Source organism: Ipomoea nil, unplaced genomic scaffold (assembly GCF_001879475.1).
Source record: "Ipomoea nil cultivar Tokyo-kokei standard unplaced genomic scaffold, Asagao_1.1 scaffold2805, whole genome shotgun sequence".
Classification (NCBI taxonomy): domain Eukaryota; kingdom Viridiplantae; phylum Streptophyta; class Magnoliopsida; order Solanales; family Convolvulaceae; genus Ipomoea; species Ipomoea nil.
In genome coordinates, this window is record NW_017619233.1 from 2,768,324 (window position 1) to 2,786,352 (window position 18,029).

The window sequence follows — 18,029 nt, forward strand, 5'->3', positions numbered from 1 at the left end:
TGTGTTTGAAAGCTAGAAAATTCTAAAGAAATGGTAAGGAAATGGAGATGATTGAAGCGTTTACGGAGGGTATCGTGTTGGAGAAGGAATGGAGTGCGGGAAGTGAAATGCAGTGGAGAAGAAACGAAGGAGCATTGTTTTATTTTAAAATATATATATATATATATATCTGATTGGTGGAGTGAAACGGTGCCACTAACGGCACCGTTACTCCCTAAACGACGCCGTGTGGATCCGGATGCACCAAGTACGGTGCAACCGGATGCACAGCATAACGATTGCCTTTTGGTGGAGTCAACGGGCTAACTTAGCAGACTAAGCCCATTTTGACAACTCTAACCCAAAGATAACACACATTCTCTTATCAGTACTCCCTAATGCTATCCTTATCACTGCAAATCCCTTTCACTTTCTAAAATGAGTCACACTTTCACATCATCACATTTGCAAATTCTCCACTATTTATTCTACATCATTGCAAATCTCTCTCACTTTTTTAAAATGAGCCCCACTTTAATATTATATTATAATTATAAATTATAAATATAATAATAATAATAATAATAATAATAATAATAATAATAATAATAATAATAATACTAATAAATAAATAAAAAGTACAATTATTACAAGAGTAAATACCCAAAATGGTCCCTCGACTATAGCTAAATTCACAAATTGGTCATCAACTTTCAATTTCAACCAATTAAGTCCTTAACTTTGTAATTTTGACACGATTTGGTCCTCCATCTATTTGACCGTTTGTTGACCGTGATTGACGATCTCCAGAAGAACCTTCAGCTCTCGTCGGAGCACGTGGAGGCCTCCGAGATGATGTTGCACTGGTTCGGAAACACGTCGTCTTCTTCGCTTTGGTACGAACTCAACTATATTGAATCCAAAGGGAGGATGAAGAAAGGCGACCGGATTTGGTAGATTGCTTTCCGCAGTGGATTCAAATGTAACAGTGCGGTCTGGAAATGCAACCAGAACCTTAAAAACCCGATGATGGACCATAAAATTACATATATATCCTCAAAAATCGCAGTCAACAAACGGTCAAATAGATAGATGACCAAATTGTGTTAAAATTACAAAGTTAAGGACTTAATTGGTTGAAATTGAAAGTCAAATACCAATTTGTGAATTTAGCTATAGTCGAAGGACCATTTTGGGTATTTACTCTTATTACAATTAGCTCACTAAACTTAAAAAGTGTATAATCGAAGTATCGAACCATCAAACAATCAAAATATGTACAATTAAGACATTTTTGTAATTTCATTTAATGCAATTTGAATTGAAATTATTTCAATCTTTTCTCTTATGGCATAGTAAATAACAACTCTTAATACATACTATGTAAGTCATATGGGCATATGGGCAGTAACATTCAAAAAAAAAATGTAAGTCATATGGGCATATGGCCTGATTCTATCTACAAATATTGAACAAATATCTCAATTGTAGATATTTTACTTGTTTAATAGCTTAATTAATTAATTATACACTTTTAAGTTTAGTGACCCAATTATACAAAAGTAATAAATAAAAAATTGAGCACTGATTGTTTGAGAATATGGTTTCCACCATGTATATAAAGTACAACGTCATCCATTATAGAGCAGAAACAGATGAGAATGCCCTTCAATTAATCCCTAACCGGTAATACATACATACATACTTCCATGTACTGAATGACTCATCTTCAAATCAAACATCTTATATACAACCTTTGGGCGTCGGCTAATAATGTTATTGTTGTATCAATTGAGGTATGAGTTTAAGCAAAAATGTCAACTCCCTCTGTGAGAATTTGGGCTTTTGAACTGCCTCCCCTTTCATTAATTCTTCTTCTTCCTCCTCCTTCGATGGCTTCAACATCTCCCAAACAGCCCCTCCTATTTCCTCAACAAAATCCACAATCACTCCATCAATGCCCATCATGTGCTGCATATACACCGCTTCCACCACATTGCTGAAACAAACACAGATCCAATTAGACCACCGAATTCAAAAAAAAAAAAAATACATAAACTATACAGCAGACCAAAGATCTTGCAGTCAAACAGCATAACTGTGACTCTCAAATGAAAGGTCATAAGTTTAAACCCTAAGGGTGACATTGACTCGTTATGCTAATCAGTCAGGGTAGCAATACAACTGGACTCAAACTTTTGGCCACTGAGCTATGTCCGGGCCCGGGAGCTATAGGGGTTTAGTATATATATATATATATATATATATATATATATATATATATATATATATATAGTTGTACTCACTTGAGCTTGCCATATGTGAGGAGTGAGAGATCAGACTCCTTGATCTTGTTAACCGCCGCCGGGTTTCTAAATATGGCTTTTACTTCAGAAACAATCCCTTCCAGGCCACCTTCCAAACACACTTTCATGGCCGCCTCCAAGGAGTTCCTCCTAGGATCATCGTACACCTCGGTGCCCCCGTTGGTGAGGAAAAAGACTGGATAAACACTCTGAAGTTTCTTGACAAGCAGGGCCGCGTCGGGGTGGAAAGACGAAAAGATGATAGGCCGATCCTTGGCATGAGCAATCACAACCTCCAACACGTCGCGAAGAACACGGACGAGGTGGTCTTGTTGGTAAACTACGTAATCGTCGAACTTGAGCTCAATGTTGAAGCCCAGAACACAGTTCACTCCCTCGAAGGCTTCTTGGAGAGTGCATAACGCGTCGTCGGTTTCGACCGCCCACATGTAAACACCGCCGCCGTCTTTGGTTTTCCTAAGAAGTGGTTTCCCTGTCTTGTCGGTTCCCTTTTGAGGGCCGTAGCTGAGGAATTCTCCCAGGCTCAAATCCGTTACCCTCTTCTCAACTGTAACGCCCTGAAGTTATAAAACACCAAATTCTTCAGTCCCAAAGTTTATTTCCTCTCACAATCTCTAATAATTATGTCACTTTTCCGGGAACAAAAATAAGGGAAAAAGCTTACATTTTGCTGGGAAAGTATGAAGTCATCGTGGAAAATGACAGGGCAGCCGTCTTTTGTCACCTACAAAAACAGACAATTTATAGTCTTTGAAGAAAAAGACGAAATCAGGAACTTAATCAATATAACCCCACCATTTTGGATTTTCTGAATAATATATATATATATTATATTTAAGGCTTTAATTAAGTCCTGTAGACTAGGACTCAAAAAAAAAAAAAGTCCTGTAGACTAAATTTATTAAGATCCTTAGTAACATAGTTAGTTGTTTATTTACTTATTTTATCATTATTATCGGTTTGAAGTTAAACAATTAATATGAATGTTTGATTAATTAGTTTTTTTGTTATGACAACTTATTAATTCCAAATGTTAAAATTTAAAAAATTGCTCAGGACAATTTGGTCGATCAACTTTGAAAAGTTATTTGTATGTAATGATATCTATCAGCTAAGAACTAATTTACCAAAACATTACGTTTTCAACTAGTTACTGATTCAATCAACTAACATCTATTAATCAAACATGGTTTAAAATTGTTAGCTAATCAGACAAATGAGACTCTATGCCTGGAGATCAACTATAGCTGGAGATCTCAACCTCAATCACTACCGGGAAGAAACAACCAACAACACAAAATTAAATAACTAAAAATGAACCAAAAAACTGCAAAAGTGGAAGCATGAAAGATATGATGAGAGAGAGAGGGAGAGTACCTGAACATCAAACTCTATGAAATCCACGGGGTATTTGGCGGCAGCATTGAAAGAAACAATGGAGTTCTCCTTGACAGCCGTCAATCTCCGATCCGACGACTGCAAAACATTCATCCCGCTCCCTCTGTGCCCGACCACCAGAAACTTGGGCGGCTTGTACGCCACTTTCCCCACCATTTCAACGCCTGATCCAGAAGAAAAAGCAACAAATTGTATCGATCAATACAAAAACACATTGCATATGAAAACGACGTCGGAAGTAGAGAGACAGCCGGACTTACTTTGTGAGAAGGCGGCGGCGGAATAGAGAGGCGAGGAGGAGGCATTAGGAACGTCGGAGACATGAACCGCCTTGAGCGCCATGCTTCTTCTACAACAACTCACAGAGGTTTAATAATAATATAATTACAATGCAGAATTGCAGAGAGAGAGAGAGATTTGAGAAATAGAATTGGGAATGGGAATGGGAATGGGAATGAGACAAGGTAGGTTGCGTTTGGGGGAGATTTAAACAATGAGCCGGGAAAGGAGGAGGAACCAAATGGAACGGGATCTATGCCAAGAATATTCCTCCTATGAATTCGTACAGTAATATGCTTTTGGATATTCTTCGCCGATGCAATGCCATATCATGGGTCAATAATCAATATTATCGTCTCTTTCTATATTATTAGTTGTAACCGCGTCAGCTTTCGAAAACACCGTATTTTAGGCAACCTTACCTTACACCTAACTTCTTAATTTTGTTTTACATTTTATTTTGGAAAAATGACATTTTTTTCCTATAGCACTTTTTTTTTCTGAATTATTTAATGATTATTTTTTCTCTAAAATGTTAAATGGACATATTTACCCATAAAATAAACATTTCACTTATTTTTCTTCTCCAACAAATTATGACCACGATTCGATTCAAACCGAACAGACATTATAGCAACTAAACTAAAATATTTCAATTACAATTTAGAATCGAAACTTGATATTGTTTATTAAAATGGAGAATCGGAAAAACCGGTTCATGTTCCGAACTGAAAAAAAAAACATTTATTGTTGAATTTAAACTATTTTAAAAATAAAAATAAAATGTTAAAATAAAGACGATTCAAAATCGCGAACCGGATCCGGAACCGCCGGTTCACGGTTCAGGATTCAATTTTTTCGATTCATAATTTCAATAAACTGAAATCTAAATATTGGATTCTGGATCTGAATCATAACCGGAAACTTTCAATTCGATTGCTATAGTGTCCGGTTGGCAGGGCCGTATTTTAAGTTTTGGTGGCCCTGTTCTGGTAAATAAATGTGGCCCTACCAAAATCACAATTTTTAAAATCAATACATGTAAGTTTCGAACCTTTGACCCCAAGTTAAAATACAACAAATACACATTCTTACCATCTCTTTATAGAACTTTTTAAGTTTAATTGAAAATTTTTAATTTTTATTTCTAAACTAGCTAGGTAAAAATTAAATATTGGACCTATAAAATTTGGGACCCCTCTAAAATTGGGGGCCCTGTGCGGTAGCCCAGCTTGCACAGCCTAAAATCCGGCCCTGCCGGTTGGTCATCCTTACGTATAAGCAATAATTTGTTGGAGAAGAAAAATAAATAAAATGTTTACTTTAAGGGTAGGAATGTCAATTTAATATATCGGGGGGAGGGGGGGGGGGGGGGGGAATCGTTCTTTTGGAATAATTGACGGGGACTAATGTGCTTACATAAATAAATCAGGAGGAAAAAGTGCTATAAGTATATAACTCAGTGGGAAAATGTGTTATTTTCCCTTCTTTTTTTTTTAGTAAAAACATTCAATAATGTGACATGGGGGTGTCTGATAAATAGACGTCAACAGCCATGTTTGGTAAATAACGGTTAATTTTTAACTGATTGGGTTAATTAGAGTGTATAACATTAGCTTATTGTAGAAATGTGTTTGGTAAATTAGTTGTTATCTGATAGTTGTTTGGTATAATTTATTTTCTCAAAAAGGTAATTAAAAAATTTACTTTGAACAGCTTTTTGAATTTTAGCATTTTGGAGTTACAAAAAGCTAATTAACCAAACACTTATATTGATTTTTTTTAACCAAATCAAACAGCTAATAGTGGTCAAGTAAGTTAAATTGACCTATAGGCTAACTATTTTACCAAATAGGACCGTTAACTCATAGTTGTTAGCTAATTGGATTAGTGAGTCTGACTAGTGGATAGCATTAACTCATTGTAAAAAAATGTTGGTAAATTAGTTGTTAGCTAATAACATATATATTACATACAAAATGACTTTCTTAAAAAGAATATCAAAAAAGATAATTAATCAAACACTTATATTGATTATTTAACCAAGTCAAATAACTAATAATGATCAAATAAATCAAATTGAGTGATAAGCTAATTTTGTTACCAGACATGACTTTAATTTTCATTAGGAATGTAAATCGTGCAGCTCGTTTGATTTCAAGTTAGTTCTATCGAATTTTCATTTTAATTTTGGTTAGGTTTAAAATTCATGGTCTAAATCCTAAATGATCGTACTGTTGGGCTCATTGGATGATCCCAATTCCCAACTAAATTTTTTTAACATTTTAAAATTAAAACTATAAACTTTAAATTTTAATAAACTAATACATTTATATTAATAAATATAGACTTATACGTCATTCAATAAATCTACACTTATATTTTTTGAATTTCAATTAAAAATAATTAATATATTTACACAATATTGAAATCATAATTTAATTTATTAAATAAAAAAGTTTAATCATTTATCAAGAAAAATAATGTTACTATGCTATTTTTAACCCATAAGAGATATACTTGTAAAAGTCCTATATTCGAAAAGAGAGATACTTTTTTTTTTTTGCTGTTAAAAGATAGATACTATTTAATGAACATAAAATTAATTATTACCATATTATTTGTTTATAATGAAAAAAAGGAAGTAATACTAATATCTTAACAATAATTTTGGAATAAAATTAATTAAATGACGAATAAATATGGTAGATTAATTAGATTGCATAATATTACCTTTAATAAATATACTTTTTAAATAGTTTAAGGCAATAATTTTTTTAATCAAAATAACTAATCTGTCTTAATTTTCATTTAATTGTGTTCAACCTACAATTAGATAGCCTACTGAGTTGGCCTTGACATGGCATTTTTTTTTTTTTTAAATATTGGCAGGCTTTTATTTCATTTATTTATAATTGTGTTCAACCTATTACCTACCATTAGATAGCCTACTGAGTTGGCCTTGACATGGCATTTTTAAATATCGGTAGGCTTTTATTTTCATTTAATTGTGTTCAACCTACCATTAGATAGCCTACCAATCGTTATGTTGTGCAATCGTGTGCACCGTTACAAACGAGGTCGTTTTACTATGGTTAAGTAACAATGTCATTAGTGGCACCGTTTAACTCCACCAATTAAATTTTATTTTATTTTTTTACTTCAATCTGTCATAAGCCAAAACAGAGTACCAGTAATCGATGCGGATATATAGTTCACTAATTCTAGATATATAGTTTATTAATTCTGGATATATAGTTCACTAATTCTAGATATATAGTTCATTAATTCTGGATATATAAGTTCACTAATTCTAAATTTATAGTTCATTAATTTTGAATATATAATTCATTAATTCTGAATACACAGACACATCGAACTGCCATAAGCCAAAACAGAGTACCAGTAACCGGTGTGGATATACAGTTCATTAATTCTGGATATATAGTTCATTAATTCTGGATATATAGTTCAAATTATGCGCATCATAACACTGCTAACGACAATCTAAAATGTTTTTTTTTTCTTTAAAGTCGGATGGCGTCGTTTTTAATTAAAACGATGCCGTTTTTGCAACCGTGTGCACCACGATTGCACACTTGCACGGAATAATATGCGATAGCCTATTGAGTTGGCCTTACATGACATTTTTTAATATTGGTAGGATTTTATAATAATAATAATAATAATAATAATAATAATAATAATAATAATAATAATAATAATAATTATTATTATTATTATTATTATTATTATTATTATTATTATTATTATTATTATTATTATTATTATTATTATTATTATTACGGAATAAGGGTCAAATAGGTCACTCAAATGCACACCAAAATTCAATTAGGACATCGAACTCAAAAACAATTCAATTGGATTCCTGAACACACACAAAATTATGCAATTAGACCTAAAATGACCTGTTTACCTTTAAAATATGATGATGTGGCATTTACCAATTTTAAAATAATGTTAAATAAAATAATTAATTAAAAAAATTAAAATCGACCTGCCGGAGATGATTCGTCTCTGGCCGGATTCGTTATGTTTCCAAGGTCAGAGACGAAGGTCTCTTCGTCTCCTCCATGGCCGGTGGTCTCCGGCCATGGACCTTCATCTCCATGGCTAGGAGACGAAGGTCTTCGTCTCCGGCCAGTGTGTTTTTTTTAATTAATTATTTTATTTAAAATTATTTTAAAATATTATTTTTAAAATTAGTAACCGCTACTTCAGGTAAATAGGTCATTTTGGATCTAATTACATGATTTTGATATTGTTCAGGGGCTCAGTTGCATTGTTTTTGAGTTGATGACCTAATTGTATTTTAGTGTGCAATTGAGTGGCATATTTGACCCTTATTCCTTATTATTATTATTATTATTATTATTATTATTATTATTATTATTATTATTATTATTATTATTATTATTATTATTATTATTATTATTATTATTACTACTATTTTTTCTTACTATTACTATTACTATTACTTACCCCAAAAGGCTGAATCCCCAACCCTAAGGGCCCCCACACTCCGACCCGATAGAGCATGTGGAAGTATGTAAATCACACTATTACTATTACTATTATTACTAGTCAATTTTACGTGCAACGAGTGAAGGTTTGAGCGCAATTTTACAATCATAATTTAAATTTATTTATAAAATATTTATCAATAAAAAGTATTTTAAATGCTATTTTTAACCCATAGTTATACTTGCAAAAGTCATATATTCGAAAAAGGAGATACAATTTGATGAATATAAAATAGTTATTATCATATTATTTTTGTTTGTAATGAAAAAAAGGAAGTAATTCAATTATGTAAGCCAATAATTTCGAAATAAAAGTAATTAAATGACTAATAAATGTGTTATGTTATGATTAATTAGATTGTTATATTATTACCTTTAATAAATACTTCTTAAATTACAACTATTATGTAGTGTAATGACATGATGGCATTTGACACCTTATAAAGAATCATGAGTGTTAAAAAAAATGATTCTCAAATAGTTTTAACATGATGTTATAAATTACGATCTATCTTCATGTGAATCTTGTGTAATGGTATGCTCTGTGACCGACCACGTCAATAGTTAATAGTGGTTATAAGCATATAATAGTGGGCAATAAGTCAAAATTAGCCTATAAGCTAACTATATGTTACCAAACAGGACCTTAATTTTCATTAGGGATGTAAATCGAGCTAGCTTGTTCAGTTTCAAGTTAGTTTTATCGGGTTGTCGGACTTATCATTTTTTTTTTGTTAGGTTTAAAATTCATGGTCTAAACCCTTAATGATCGTACTATTGGGCTCATTGGGTGATCCCAACTAACACTTTTGACTTTTTGAAATGAACAATATAAGCTTTCAATTTTAATAAACTAGCACATTTACATTAATAAATATAGACTTATACATCATTTAATCAATCTAAACTTATATTTCCGAATTTCAATTAAAATAATTAATATATTTACACAATACTAATTTATTTTATTAAATAAAAAATAATTATTTATCAACAAAAATAATTTTAATATGCTATTTTTAACCCATAATAATAGATATACTTGTAAAAGTCCTATATTTGAAAAGAGAGATACTCCGTACAATTTAATGAACATAAAATTAATTATTACCATGCTATTTATGTTTATAATGAAAAAAAAGGAAGTAATTCAAATATCTTAACCAATTATTTTGGAATAAAATTAATTAAATGACTAATAAATATGGTAGATTAATTAGATTGTTATAATATTACCTTTAATAGATACTTTTTAAATAGTTTTAAGGCAATAGATTTTTTAATCAAAACATTCACTAATCTGTCTTAATTTTCATTTAATTGTGTTCAAGTTACCATTGGATAGCCTACTGATCGAGTTGGCCTTGACATGGCATTTTTTAATATTGGTAGGCTTTTATTATTATTATTATTATTATTATTATTATTATTATTATTATTATTATTATTATTATTATTATTATTATTATTATTAAATCATGACATCTGAAAAGATGTAAATCATGGTAATTCAGCTTAACACTGAGGCTATTTGCTTACTACGTACAAGGAGTCACTCTCACTTTGAGAGGTTGTTCACACACTGTCGCTGATGAGCCTCTATCGCTGATCATTCTTCCCAAACTTCAACCATGTGACCAACTGAGTTGCCCATGCAGGCTGTTATATTATACTTCTTCTCTCAAAATGTTGAATCTCCAACCCCAAGGGTCCACACACCCTGCCCGACAAAACATTTGGGAGGATGTAAACTATATGTGATTCTTGCTCTCATTAGTTAGAATATGATATATCTTCTCTCTAGTTTTTTTTTTTCTTTGCTTGGTTTTGTTTTTTTTATTATATATTTTTGAATTTATTCATAAATTTATTATATAATTTAGAATATATTATTATTATTATTATTATTTTATATAAATATTATTGATTGTGGACATTACGGCTTGATTATGTAACGGTCGTAACGGTCAAATATGTCTACCATTATTATTTTTTGTTACAAATGTATATTATATACATATATTGTTGTAATATATAGAAATGTTGAATGAATATAATGAAATCTTTTCCTCTCATTTTCTCTTCTTCTGCATTGCTTTGAGCATTAGTTTACAACACTGCACGCTATAAGTACGAGTGTTAATTCTTGTGAACAAATTTGGCATCGATTGTGTTTTTTTCTTCTAGATTAATCGACAGTTTGAAATCGTGTCCTGATTAATCGACAGCTTGAAGTCGTGTCCTTATGTTTGGATTACCATCTGGTGATCGAATTGGAATTGTTTAGGATATGATCAGTCAATTTAGGATATGATCAGTCAATCGGTCAAAGCTTTGGCAAAAGTTAGAAAATTGAGCAGAAGATCGAATGGTTATGGAGGTGTCACAGTCGATCAAGCTAATTAAGCAAGCTCATCCACTGGACTTCCTCTGGCTCAAGTAGCAATAGTAGATTAGTAGTCGTCATTTTTCACTCGCAATGAACGAATATTTGAACTCAATATTAAAATCATAATTTAATTTTATTACATAAAAATACTTTTAAAATGCTATTTTAACCCATCATGGTTATACTTTGTAAAAGTCCTATATTTGGAAAAAAAAAAAAGAAAAAAAAGAAAAAAAAAAGAAGAGGGATATGATTTGATGAATATAAAATTAATTATTACCATATTATTTATGTTTATAATAAAACTAGTTATAAATATGCGCATCGCATAATTATAAAATGTCCGATGAATAAAAATAAAGGTACCTTTCAAAAAAAAGGTAAACTTATTTGATCAAAATATACGTAAAACTATATAAATCTTATATAAAGTAATTATTATAAGATGTAACTCGACATTATTAATGACAATTGGTTTTAGGTATGGCCATGGGGTGGGGTGGGGGTGAGGAGTACACTCCCCATCCTCATCCCCGTGACTCCCATTCTCGTCGTCGTCTCCGTCAAGAAATTGAAATACCCTCATCCCTGTCTTCGCTGGGAATTAGGCGGGAGCGAGGATTCCTCGTCCTCAGTCAACTCATAGTCAAAGTCTTAAATTAGTACAATTGTTAATAAAAAAAACTTAAAAAACTTAATACCAAATTTTAAAAATTAAAATACTTATATATACATACATACATATATATATATATATATATATATATATATATATATATATATATATATATATATATATATATATATATTATAATAATTATTCGGGGGCAGGGTTGGACGGGAATAGGGATAACCACGGTTCTATTTAAAATGCCAAGTTTGAACTTAACTGTGCACTGTTAAAACCAAAATCATATTGATTGTTCCGGGTAAGAACCAAAACCTATAAGGTTCCAGTTCCAAACCATAAATTTTTTTTTTAATTATTATTTGTTTTTAGATTAAAGTTTGACTATTATTTGATTAAAGTTTAAATTTTATATAACATTTTAATTAAATAACATTTTAAAGTTTAATTATAACAATTATTTTTTTCAGAATGGAAAATTCTCAAAAAAAATATTAATGAGGAAATTTCAATTTTGGTCATATGACTATAGGGTTCTTGTTAATTTTAGTCTCTGACTTTCAAAAGTGTTAATTTAGTACCTTAACTATATAATTTTCGTCACTTCGGCCAAATTGTCGGTCAAATTTTGTCAGAAAATTTTAATAATTAAAATAATGAGGATATTTTGGTCATTTCACATCTCTTTTCTTCTTCTCTGGCGAGTCCATCCCTTCCACTCTCGTTTCCGGCGTTCTTTCTCCTTGTAAACCCTATCTTTAATATCATCAAGCATCATTTCCCCATCATCTTAGTTCATTGCATTCGCCGGAAACGGGGGAGGAAGGGATAGACTCACCCGGGAAGAAGAAAAGAGACGTGAAATGATCAAAACACCCTCATTATTTTAACAATTAAAATTTTCCGGCGGAATTGGGCGGCAATTTGGCCGAAGTGACCAAAATTGACAAAAATTACATAATCAAGGTACCAAATTGACACTTTTAAAAGTTGGGGACTGAAATTAACAGGACCAAAATTGAAATTTCCTCAAATATTAATTCTTTAATTTGGATAATTTTAAAAATACAAAATAAAATTTATTAAAAAAAAAAACAAAAAACAAAAAAACAAAACAAAACATAATTCGGTTCAAATCAGAACCAGATGTTGAACCTTTATACAGGGTTCCAATTCCGGTACCAATTATGGAACCAAAAATCGTCGGTTCGGAACTGGAACCAAACCATAAACAGTGAACATGACTAGACTAAGAGTATTTTTGTCCTCGTCACCGATGAAAAATTACACATATTCTCTATCCCTTATATTCTTCAAAAACTTTTCTTATTCCCGTTTTCATGTAGGACGGAACAAATTACCATCCTAATTGATTTGGCGATTAATTATAACGAAACCATTTTCACGGACGCACCAATATTTTGTTTTTTTCGGTTTTGTATATGGTGTAGTGTCAAAAATCCTATTCCCTAGGCCCTAGCTCACGGCTCAGAAATATGGACAGCCCTGAATTTAGAGACGGTCGTATTCAACTTTCACTTTGAAGGAATGTTCGTTTTCTAGAGGATTACTGAAACTCCGCCCTCAATCTCTTACAACTGTCTTACGTTGGTTATGTCAATAGGAAAAAATCAATTTTCAAAGAAGCCAAATCCTTTATTTTTTTAATAATACCGAGCTAGACCGATCAGCATACATATCTCTGCAATTTGAATTGGTTCCCTTGGAACTTTGTCTAATAATACATATTATTCCCAAAAATTAAATCTCAAAATTTAAAGGTCCTTACGCTCTAACCCGACAAAATATTTAGAAAGATGTAATACACGATAACTTAATGGCTCAGCAGACATGACCAAATACTAATAATACATATTCTAAAGGGCCACTAGGAGAGCCTAATTGAATAAATAATCTCCGTATATTTTTGTATTAGTAGTTATTTGATTAATAATATAGAGTTAATTATCAAAATGGTCCTTTGACTATAGCAAGATTACTAATTTGGTCCTCGATTATTTTTTTCTATCAATTAAGTCCCTCAATTTAAATTTTTTTAACCAATTTGATCCTCCGTTAGTTTTGCCGTTAGACTTCCGTTAACTTGGGACCAAATTGATAATTTTGCTATAGTCAAGGGACCATTTCAGTAATTAACTTTAACGGTGGCAATTTGGTCCGGTTTTCCCGAATCGAACCATACCGAACATTGAAATAATTAACCGTACCGAACGATTTGGTTAAAAATCGAAAGGAAATACTGTTTGATTTTATTTAAAATATAATAATAATAATAATAATAATTATTATTATTATTATAATAATAAAGAAGTAAATCCAAGTCCCTTGATGCCTCCTTTACCGTTCAACCGGACTGTATTTCTTTTATTAATATTATTATTATTATTATTATTATTATTATTATTATTATTATTATTATCATTATTATTATTATCATTATATTTTAAATGAAATCAAACAGTATTTTCAATTAGTTTTTAATCGTTCGGTACGCTTAATTACTTTAATGTTCGGTACGGTTTAGTTCGGGAAAACAGAATCGAATTGCCCACACCTAAAGTTAATTACTGAAATGGGCCCTTGACAATAGAAAAATTACCAATTTAGTCTCAAGTTACGGAAGTCTAACAACAAAACTAATGGAAGACCAAATTGGTTACGATTTTTAAAGTTGAGGACTTAATTGGTCAAAAAAAAAAATAGTTGAGGACCAAATTGGTAATTTCACTATAGTCTGAGTATGGCACGGGGTTAATGATGCCTCCTACAATTAAGGCCTACTCATTGCCTGGGTATTAGTGAGTATGGTACAGGGTTAATGATGCCTCTTACAGTTAAGGCATGCTCATTGCCTCTTAATTGGGCTGACCCAGTGTGAATGGAGATTAGTTTAAGTATGGTACGGGCTTAATGCTTTCTCTTACAGTTAAGGCCTGCTCAGGACATCTCATGGTCTAACTAATTTTTTTTTAAACATTTATGTTGATTGTTTAACCATGTCAAACAGCTAATAGTGATCAAATAAGCTAAAATTGGTTGATACACTAACTACTTAGCAAACACCGTCATAATATATTAGATTAATCGTCACCCACTCTAGTGATTATTATTTCTCAACCTTTTTTTATTAGTCTCCTTCTCTCCATCTTCTCTTGTTTATTCTCTCTTTTCTATCTGGAGGACTTAACACCCATTTGAGGTTATGCCATCTTCACACTAGCATGTATGATTATCGCTATATAGTCAGCACACATGCATATTAGTCTCTATATAAGTATATTTGACATGTCATTGCCAGTGTTTGTTAGAGATCTAATTAAGTAGAGTGTATAAATAATTAAATGTGTTAAACCATTATTAATTATTCAAATCAAAGTGGTATATTTACAATATAGTTTTTTGATCAAAAGTATAATTATCATGAGAATTTATTATATAGATACCATGAAGAATATTTCAAATTTGATAAGGGGTTGAATTAAAAATATTAATAATTTACTATTATAAAGAGATTATGATCCCCATGGTAGATATATGATTTATCTCTTCTAAGTAGTATAGTTAAGAGGAAAATCATTTTTTAGACCAAAATACCAACTTCAACCTTACTTTAAATTTATTTGTCAATTATGGTGTACATTTTTAATAAAAATTTTCAACCATCTAACTTAATTAATTCCATTCATTTAGTTCATTTGTTAAAAAAAAAAAAAAAGTTGTACATATTTTGGAATTAGAGTTAAATAATTCTACTTAAGGAAATCATTAAGACCTTAAATTTTAGCCAATAACCTTATGATCTAGTGACACAAAATGACTCTCTCAAATAGAAATTAGTATTGTGTTATAAACAAATACTACACTATAACATCATCAGAAGTACTAAAAAACACCTTAAATTTTACAAAAATTTTAATTCACCATCACAATTATTTTTAAAATAAAATCTAACATTTTTAAAGCTATTTCTAGATAACCATGATATACCGCGTTGACATATAATTTTTTTAATAAGATAATTCCTTTTTCTAAAATAGCTGCCAGCTTGGAATTAAAATTGTGTCATCCATATCTAGAAGCTAAGGATAAGTTTGTGCAAGCATCCAAATCCCTCTCTTCACACCTTATTTAATTTCATCAACTTCAATATTTGAAGTAAATTTCCAGATATTCTTAAAAAAAAAAAAAAAAAAAAAAGGTAAAATTCCGGATGGAACTAAATGATCCGGGTTCTAGATGGAATAACTTTTTTTTTTTAAAAGGAACTGGCTCTATTACAGATACTTTCTCAACCTACTGAAACACAAAAAACCAATAACACCTCCACTGAGGCTCGAACTCATAATCTTCTAAATAAAAATTCAACCTAAATACCATTAGACCACATAGTCTGGGTTTTAGATGAAGTAACTTAACTCGCATAAAATATAAGGGTAATATATATATATATATATATATATATATATATATATATATATATATATATATATATATATATATATATATATATATACTAGTTTTTTACGCGCATTGCGCGATTGGGATAATGCCCAATGTTTTTTTTTTAAATAAGTACTTTAAAGTATATTAAGGCAAGATTATATTGAAATTGTTCATGCATAGATAATTGAAGGTTGAATTTGCGTATTTAAATAGGTAATTCTTCTCGCAAAGGTTGAGTCCCCAACCCCAAGGGCCCCCCACACTCCGACCCGACAGAGCATTGTGGGAAGTTGTAAATCACGGTGACTCAATGGTTCAGCAGACAGGACCAAATGCCGGTGCGAACAAGGAATCTACCCACTTTGGACATAATTCCCGCACTGCCGCCGCCGAGGTTCAAACTTTGGTCTCTTCTCCTAAATACTGCCCACTAAACCATTGAGCTAAGCCCGTGCGGGTTAAATAGGTAATTCTAAGTTTACAAATGCAAGATAATATAGTCAAGATTGATTATAATTGTCAATAAAATAATTGTATAGGTATGATTGAAACCAAATATGGGACATAAGGGAGAACAAATAAAAATTAGGGCATAAAATATTAAATATATACTAATATTGTTTGAGGAGATTTCGACATTAGGATTTGTGGTTAAGTTCTTTTAAGACTTTAATATTAGAATTAGATTAATGGTATAATTATAATTCTATATTAAACGTTAATATTAGAATTAGACTAACGGTAAATTAACGGTATTTAACGGAAAAGTTAAATGGATAATCATATAATTAAGGATAAATTAGAAAAATATTAAAAAAAAAATTAAAACCTGAACAATTTGAACCATTCATTTGATTTAATAATTTGACGGTCATTTTTTCTACCCAATGTTAATAATTAAATAAATTCGTTGGTCAAATCCGCTAATATAATCCGCTAACTACTGATTGTCAAACAAGGACATTGCAAGGTAGTTCTCACTTCAATTTGTTGTGTGATTTGAATACTCTCTTTGTCCAAAATCTCTCAAGTAGTTAATATGGTTGGCTTTAATTAATTATATATTTTTTTAATTTTTTCATAGTATTAATAAAATACTTGGTAAATAAATATATAGCATTATTTTGTATTATAACTTTGATATTTAATTAGAAAAATAATGCACAAAAAAGATAATAGACAATGTAGTGAATATAATCAATTGATGAATTTGAATGTAAAAATTTTTACATTTGAGAAAAATAAAGACAATATAACTAATGAAAATATTTCTCTTAATTAATTTATGGTAACTACTTGGCGATTTATTGACAAAAAGAGTATTCAAATCGCACAACAAATTAAAGTGAGAAATTATTTCGCAATATCCTTGTTTGGCAATGAGCAGTTAGCTCTTCAATATTAGTATATACTAGTATTTGCACCCGTGCGATGCACGGAATGAATTTGTTGTAATATATTAAAAATATATGGATCGATATATAATTATTTAAATTAGAACATCAAATATTATATAGTGCAATTAAAGATATTGTTTGGATCGTTTATATATTTTGATGTTATCATTGCTTGAATTTTTGTAAATAATTGCTCAAATTAATAGCTAGTGTCTAGATGTAAGCATACAGTGCTATAACTTTGAATATTTTATTTATCATTATTTAGTATTTTTATAAATTAGGCAAAATATGCTCGTTCTCTAACAACTCAGTTGGAAGATATATTTTTATCTAGATATATAGCAATTTTTTCATTTAAAGAAAAAACTTAATATCACCGATTATATTTACACATTATTGAAACCTCTTTTAACAAATTTATTGAGATATTGACAAATTTACCAAATTTCCACAAATTCGTCATTTTAACAATTTATCTTCAGTCAAAACACCAAAAATATTATTTAATAACACAGTAATTTGCTCTAAATTGCTAAAAACTAAAACAACACATACATTTTTGGTTAATCTTTCCCAACCCCCACTAATAATAAATAATAAATAATGAATAAATAAATAAAA

General features: G+C 30.5%; 1 protein-coding gene across 1 annotated transcript; it reads right to left on the minus strand.

Moving 5' to 3' along the window:
• Positions 1–1,570: 1,570 nt before the first annotated feature.
• LOC109158331 (glycerophosphodiester phosphodiesterase GDPD1, chloroplastic-like) lies at positions 1,571–4,220 on the minus strand. The gene is made up of 5 exons (XM_019306272.1): positions 3,965–4,220; positions 3,684–3,868; positions 2,971–3,030; positions 2,286–2,863; positions 1,571–1,978 (listed from the first exon to the last, which is right to left on the minus strand). Exons 1-5 carry the CDS (start codon positions 4,044–4,046, stop codon positions 1,756–1,758), a joined length of 1,128 nt encoding a protein of 375 aa, XP_019161817.1. The 5' UTR covers positions 4,047–4,220; the 3' UTR covers positions 1,571–1,755.
• Between the last annotated feature and the right edge of the window lie 13,809 nt (positions 4,221–18,029).

Bases quoted from the DNA above. Each gene is read 5' to 3' on its own strand.
- LOC109158331 (XM_019306272.1), bottom strand. From the start codon at position 4,046: ATGGCGCTCAAGGCGGTTCATGTCTCCGACGTTCCTAATGCCTCCTCC. The intron at 3,869-3,964 runs GTAAGTCCGGCT...CTTCTGGATCAG, and splicing joins CGCCGCCGCCTTCTCACAAA to GCGTTGAAATGGTGGGGAAA. The intron at 1,979-2,285 runs GTGAGTACAACT...TGTTTGTTTCAG, and splicing joins CTCACATATGGCAAGCTCAA to CAATGTGGTGGAAGCGGTGT.